The sequence below is a fragment of the Sinocyclocheilus grahami genome, unplaced genomic scaffold (assembly GCF_001515645.1).
Source record: "Sinocyclocheilus grahami isolate Dianchi unplaced genomic scaffold, SAMN03320097.WGS_v1.1 scaffold98.1, whole genome shotgun sequence".
Lineage (NCBI taxonomy): Eukaryota > Metazoa > Chordata > Actinopteri > Cypriniformes > Cyprinidae > Sinocyclocheilus > Sinocyclocheilus grahami.
Window position 1 is genome coordinate 3,926,046 of NW_015505277.1, and position 7,758 is coordinate 3,933,803.

The following is a 7,758-nucleotide window of genomic DNA, read 5'->3' on the forward strand; positions in this document are numbered from 1 at the left end:
TATCCGAAAAAAAAAAAAAAAAAAAAATGTAAATAAAAAAATAAAGCTAAATATAAATGTATACAAATAAAAAATTATTAAATTATTAAAACTATTAAATATTTGAAAAATAATATTTTATGTCTGCAATCTGGTTACCGACCTGCTGCTGATCCCCTCCTTTCTTGCTGTGGTTCTGGATGAAATCTACCAGGCCATGAACGACGGTCCGCACCGCTTCCAGCCCTTTGGCTAGCTGCTCCCATGTGGGCGCAGGGGCATCTGTTAGTACAAAAAACAGGTGTGAACATTCAGACATTTATGTTGTTATAAATGGCTGTATTGACAAATGTGTGAATGGAGCAGGCTGACGGACCTGGGCTGGGGTCGATGTCGGCCAGCAGCTCCAGATGGGGTCTGAGGCGGTTGAGATTGGCTGGATCTCCGGTTCTCTGAAGGGCGATGGTGAGTTCCTGCACACTCTGAGCAAAGGATGCTGGTGTCTGCAACTGAAACACACAAAGCCACATAACCACATACTTCACATACCAGCAAGCAAAGTCAACATGTTTTCATGCATGATGTGACGTTCGCTACACCCTAAATGCGTTCTCTACACAGGGAGGAGTGTTACTAGAGAATTTAAATGCGTAACACTTGGCCATACAATATATATAATTTTTTTTTGCAGACCTGCCTTAAAAAAAAAACTACAGCGCCACCTAGTGAAATCTTAAAATAATACCCAGGAAACAATCTGAACAGGATATGTTTGGAAAATTTAAGATGTAATTACCTAAAAGGCTCTTTGAACCATAATTTTTTTTCTTGCAATTTATAAAAAAAAAAGCTGTTTTTACATATTATAATTATACACATCCTCATCATACCTTGTCTATGATAGACTGCATGTGAGATTTGTGCGACTGGTCGCCGTACAGTAGAGATGACCACTGGTCAGGGGCGATACGCAGTCCGCCTTCCATCGCGATCTGAACTATCTGAGAGTCGTGTTCCCTCCGAAGAGCCTCATACGTGCGAAACTCCTCCTTCAGCTGCATTAAGGAGGAATCCTCGTCACGCTTGGTCACCTGAGATTAAAACAAATAAAATGTTATATATTTAATATAAATAAATACAAAATGTATACTTAAAAAAAAATAAAAAATAAAAATCTCTATTACTAATACTGTATCCCCCGGTTTCACAGACAAGGCCTAGTCCCAGACTAAAATGTAAGTCTGAGCGGTTTCAACTGAAAGAAACTTGCACTGACTGATGTTGATATTTTTTCTAAGGCATGTTAATAAAAATTACTTAAATGTCCTAATTGAACTATGGCCTAATCCTGGCTTAGTCTAAGCCCCGTCCGTGAAACCAGGCCTATATGTTTAAAAAATATTTTAAATCTAAAACAGATCTATTTAATATATTTTAAATCTAAACATTTTAAATCAGCTGACATGAAATCTAATTAGTAATTTTACTAATTTAATATAAATACAAATTAAATATAATTTTTTTAATTGTATATTTTATAAAATATATTTATATTATATAATATTTTATTATATAACAGTTTTAGATATGTTGAGGTTATAACAAAAATGCTATGCAATAAAATTGTATACTTCCATGTTACATTTTTATTTATATGACTTATACATTATATACGATATACATACATATATATATATATATATATATAAATAAATAAATATAAAGGAACAGTAAAGGCACCTTAAAGCAGGAGGCCCTGTAAAGGAGCTGCACCACGTGTCCTATGCTGGTTTTTGAGGCCTGGGGAAAACGTGGTTCGAGTCTCTGGACCACAAACAGGACCAGAACCTTCCGTGAGAGGGCCGAACCATCTTCCAGAGCGAGCAGGACCAGCTTCAATGCTTCTTCCTGCATAGCTGTTGGGTGAAACCCAATTTTTGTTAGTGCCCCCAAATTACTTTATCAGCCTGCTATCATGGTATAGTGGTAAAATCTTACCAGGGCCGAGAAACTGGCAGCCTCTGGCTCTGACGGCGGCCCACAGGTTGGAGGAGAGCTGCTGGGGGTTCTGGTGCTGGAGGATGAGCTCAGTGACAGTACGTTCACCCAGAGAGCGGGCTGCCCGCATGGCCCGGATGCGGCCCTCCTCCTCCATCAGCTGGCAGTGCACCAGAGTCACCAGCTTCCTCTGCATGGGTCTGCTGAGAACACTTTGAGCAGCACCATTCAGCCCTGCACCTGCACGGATCAACACCAACAAAAAACAAATGTTAACTGAGCCTTTTCAGGATCAGGATTACTGATTTTCCTGAAGGATTATGAAACACTTAAAAACCATGTTAAAAAGCATATGCTAAGGATGATAAATATGGTGAATTGTTAGGTGTCCAAACAATAAAAAACAAATTAATAAATAAAAATAAAATAAAATACATTAAATAAAGTAAATATCTTAAATATAAATACAATATTATATAAAAAAATATTGCAATCGCAATCCAATTATGACATCTTGATGCATTTGTTGACGTAAATGATTAATCATTTAAAAAAAAAAAAAATAAATAAAAAAAAAACCCATGCTAACTTGTACTGAATAAATGACCAAAAAGGGTAATGTAAAATGGCAGGGACCTCTGGTGTTGCTCAGGGGTTTGAGATAGAGGGCCAGGTCCTCCACACATGTGCGAGACTCCTCATAGTGCTTAACGTCCTCTGCAGCTGTCAGTAAAGTGACGGGGGGAGGTTTGGGTACCTGAAGGACAAAGCATAACATTTGTCTGTCACCACACCAAAGATAGTTCTCGTCTACAGGGCTTTGATGGCATTCTTCACATAATAGGTCATCTGATGGGGCTGTCAGCATTCCTCTACATGTAGAACATGTTCACACCCACAGACCAGGCAACAACTCTCATAAAAACACGTGATTTAAAAATTAATAAATAAAAATAAAATACATTAAATAAAGTAAATATCTTAAATATAAATACAATATTATATAAAAAAAAATATTGCAATCGCAATCCAATTATGACATCTTGATGCATTTGTTGACGTAAATGATTAATCATTTAAAAAAAAAAAAAATAAATAAAAAAAAAACCCATGCTAACTTGTACTGAATAAATGACCAAAAAGGGTAATGTAAAATGGCAGGGACCTCTGGTGTTGCTCAGGGGTTTGAGATAGAGGGCCAGGTCCTCCACACATGTGCGAGACTCCTCATAGTGCTTAACGTCCTCTGCAGCTGTCAGTAAAGTGACGGGGGGAGGTTTGGGTACCTGAAGGACAAAGCATAACATTTGTCTGTCACCACACCAAAGATAGTTCTCGTCTACAGGGCTTTGATGGCATTCTTCACATAATAGGTCATCTGATGGGGCTGTCAGCATTCCTCTACATGTAGAACATGTTCACACCCACAGACCAGGCAACAACTCTCATAAAAACACGTGATTTAAAAACAGAGAGAGGAACGATCGTTTTGGCCACAAAAGGTCCCATCATTTGGGCTGTCGTGACTGTGAGGTTTGGCTGATTCACGGTTACATAAATAACTGCATTTCTGAGAATAGACTGAAGCTTTAGGACTGACACTTTAAAATGGTAGAATGATTTTCAATTATATATTATTATTACATCAGAATCAGATACACTACTCTTACTACTTTTATTCAGCAAGAATTACATTGATCAAAAGTGACAGTAAAGACATTTGAAAATGAACACAAATGTTGCACTGGGCAGAACAACATGAATTTCTAAATATTAAAATATGAAGAAATTTAAAATATTTCTCCTTTTGGTCCACTTTGTGATTGCCAAGTCTGCTTTACATTCACACAATTTTTGGGAATCCATCCCAACTGAATAATACATAGTAAGAAATATTTTCCAATAGGAATACATTTCTGCACTAATTTCTGTTTTTGGTTTCATTTTAAAGGTGGTCACTCATGTATGAATAAAGACATTTGATTTTCTGAATATAGATAACAGTTTTTAAACAGGCAGTTCATCTTGCATGTTTAACATGGTTATCTTTACCTCATTTGCTTTGTGTGAAAACCTGCATGGACCCACGCCATCTGCAGTTTTGCAAATGTGAAACCGTGGCCTTTTTGTATTTGCTTAATTACCTTATTTAAATGGAGCGCCCAATGGAGCGCACTATGACTGTGGTCATCTGAATTAATCGTTACTAGACGATTATGTAATAGTTAATTAATTAAGGTAATTAATTACCTTATTTAAATGGAGCGCACTATGACTGTGGTCATCTGAATTAATCGTTACTAGACGATTATGTAATAGTTGCGACAGTCATACCTATCACCGCATGTGCAGAATGAAGAAGTATTTTTACAGACAACGCTGGCAATGACTGGCTGATGTTGATTCAACTTCCTGGTTCTCCACTGGCTGTGAGTGAGGAAGCAGAGTGTTTTACAGCCTCATGTCATACAGTCACACGCTTCTGTGTCACATCAGGCCTGAAATCCAACCAGACCGGAGCGATTGCAAGCTGATCTTCAGAAACTTGACACCCTGAGCTCCACCTCTCCATGCTGTACGTGACATGTTCTGTTCATCCTCTTGATTCAGAAACAAGTGGATGCAATAAACACTGTAATAAACACGCTCCACCTAAAGTACAACTGCTGTGTTGTCTGCACGATCACTGCGGTCTGGTCTTTTTAGCAGTTTGCCCCACGTTCCGATTGTTAGCAAGGTCATTTGAAAAGGAAAAAAAAAAAGTGCATTTTGTTTGAGTTTCAAGGAACCACAGTAGTTTTACTTCCTTATCCATACTTGGATTGAGGCTAGGGTAGGGGCCACAACTTCATCCATATAAGAGAAGTCAAAAATAAATGTGTTCGGTACAGATTGAACCGGTGTGCACTGGACCATCATATGCGCTCATGTTTACGGTTTCTAAAATAACATTCAAATAATGTTTTGTTAACGAAAATAGGTGAAATCCAGTAGTTTCAATAGGAACACACGCAATTGGGAGTTTCATGTTAAGACTGAATGCAGATTTTTTTCACAGTTGATCATGCAAATTCGCCACACTGACTAATAGAAACCTGCCTAGTTTGAAAGTGACTTCTTTGTGAACTGTGCCTTATATACAGTGGGTATAGAAAAGAATCACCCCCCCTTTAAAATAATCACATTTTGTTGCTTTGCAGCCTGAAATGAAGACGGACACGGTTTTTGTTTCATTCAGCGCTTATAGTGCAGACGCGATGTGGTGATTTGAAGCCATTTGCGCATTTTGCGAGAGAGCGCAGTGATTCACGCTGTTTGTGAAATGACGAAGCAGAGTGTTTTACAGCCTCATGTCATACAGTCACACGCTTCTGTGTCACATCAGGCCTGAAATCCAACCAGACCGGAGCGATTGCAAGCTGATCTTCAGAAACTTGACACCCTGAGCTCCACCTCTCCATGCTGTACGTGACATGTTCTGTTCATCCTCTTGATTCAGAAACAAGTGGATGCAATAAACACTGTAATAAACACGCTCCACCTAAAGTACAACTGCTGTGTTGTCTGCACGATCACTGCGGTCTGGTCTTTTTAGCAGTTTGCCCCACGTTCCGATTGTTAGCAAGGTCATTTGAAAAGGAAAAAAAAAAAAGTGCATTTTGTTTGAGTTTCAAGGAACCACAGTAGTTTTACTTCCTTATCCATACTTGGATTGAGGCTAGGGTAGGGGCCACAACTTCATCCATATAAGAGAAGTCAAAAATAAATGTGTTCGGTACAGATTGAACCGGTGTGCACTGGACCATCATATGCGCTCATGTTTACGGTTTCTAAAATAACATTCAAATAATGTTTTGTTAACGAAAATAGGTGAAATCCAGTAGTTTCAATAGGAACACACGCAATTGGGAGTTTCATGTTAAGACTGAATGCAGATTTTTTTCACAGTTGATCATGCAAATTCGCCACACTGACTAATAGAAACCTGCCTAGTTTGAAAGTGACTTCTTTGTGAACTGTGCCTTATATACAGTGGGTATAGAAAAGAATCACCCCCCCTTTAAAATAATCACATTTTGTTGCTTTGCAGCCTGAAATGAAGACGGACACGGTTTTTGTTTCATTCAGCGCTTATAGTGCAGACGCGATGTGGTGATTTGAAGCCATTTGCGCATTTTGCGAGAGAGCGCAGTGATTCACGCTGTTTGTGAAATGACGTCTCTCAGAAAGTTTTCAAATTACTTTGCAAGTTATTTAATAAAGAAATATGAATTGTACCTAACCTTCAGCATTATTAATTATTTTACCCATGCCGGACAGAGATTGAGATGATGCCGCTGCATGTCATGCCAAACCTCTCACGGCAAGCGCGTCGTCAGTTTGAGATCGGTTTATGAGATCGGCCTTTATAGAGACCGCCAATCAAACTTCCCAAAATGATTATCGGCCGATAGCAACCGGAGCACCCCTAAGGAATTGTGTGTGAGAGCAAAACATTTTCTGTGCAGATTTCACTCATGTTCAAGTTGGTCTTACGAATTCACTGGATTGATAAACCCCTGCTTGGTAAGTGACTACTTTGTGAGCTGACAACAGACCTTTTTTGCCGCAAAATCTTGCCAATGTGACCACGCATTTAGACTCACCTGTCCACTGACAAGCTGCAAGAGCGCTGTGTTGACGGGCAGCTGCTCGATGTCCGTGCTGATGGTGGTCTGGTCAAACGGGCAGGCCTTGCGGTGCAGTTTGTTCAGGCACATTTTGCACACGGTGTGGCCACAGCCCAGGCTGATGGGCTTGCGGTGGCTCTCCTCGAAGGTTTGCGTGCAAATGGGACACAACAGAAACTCGGTCCATTGCGGGGCTTGCACGGGCATTGTAGCGAAGCGCGGTCTGTGATGCACCGGTCCCCAAGATCTTCTCTTATTGCTGCATTTGTGTCTATGTGCGTTTTGCGTAAACCGATACAACAGTAAGTCCTAAAGGTTCCACTGGAACCGATAAAGCTTTTCCAAAGATCACGGTTCTTAAATATTTCCTGACATTGTGGGCGTTCAGCACATAGTGTGAAAAACATAACCTGAAAGACAAAAAAACAAAACACAAATGATCACTCACATCAGTAAATCCCAACATGCCAAATTATCTTGTTCAGCCATAAATTACTTAAAGGGATAGTTCACCCAAAAATGAAAATTTGATGTTTATCTGCTTACCCCCAGGGCATCCAAGATGTAGGTGACTTTGTTTCTTCAGTAGAACACAAACTGAGATTTTTAACTCAAACCGTTGCAGTCTGTCAGTCATATAAGGGAGGTGAATGGGAATCACATCTTTGAGAGTCAAAACAACATACACAAACAAAACCAAATTAAACCCTGCGGCTCGTGACAATACATTGATGTGTAAAGACACGAAACGATCGGTCTGTGCAAGAAACTGAACAGTATTTATATTGTTTTTTTCCTCTGATTGACTGCAATGTCCGAACTGTCCTGAGCGCGTTTGCGTCTTCTTGCTTTACGGCGGATCACAGACTTATAAGTGCATTACCGCCACCTGTCTCTCAAATGGACCATTGACACTATCTACAATCTCAATTAGGAGTGTCAATGGTCCATTTGAGAGATAGGTGGCGGTAATTCACTTATAAGTCTGAGATCCACCGTAAAGCAAAAAGAAGACGCGTCACGCACCGGCTGAAGAAGAAGACGCGAACGTGCTCAGGACAGTTCAGACATTGCGGTGAAAATCAGAGGTAAAAAACGATATAAATACTGT

General features: G+C 39.6%; 1 protein-coding gene across 2 annotated transcripts in view; it reads right to left on the bottom strand.

The window, feature by feature from the left end:
• Nucleotides 1-7,758, bottom strand: part of LOC107588069 (roquin-1-like) — a 22,081-nt gene that overhangs the window by 10,446 nt on the left and 3,877 nt on the right. For both annotated transcript variants that reach the window (XM_016276075.1, XM_016276074.1), the window contains exons 2-8: nt 6,624-7,057; nt 3,143-3,263; nt 1,978-2,217; nt 1,720-1,895; nt 870-1,070; nt 356-488; nt 143-261 (exon numbers count right to left, since the gene is read on the bottom strand). In XM_016276075.1, the coding sequence (XP_016131561.1) occupies nt 143-261; nt 356-488; nt 870-1,070; nt 1,720-1,895; nt 1,978-2,217; nt 3,143-3,263; nt 6,624-6,854 (1,221 nt within the window). In that variant the 5' untranslated portion in view covers nt 6,855-7,057. The remainder of the gene's footprint in view (nt 1-142; nt 262-355; nt 489-869; nt 1,071-1,719; nt 1,896-1,977; nt 2,218-3,142; nt 3,264-6,623; nt 7,058-7,758) is intronic.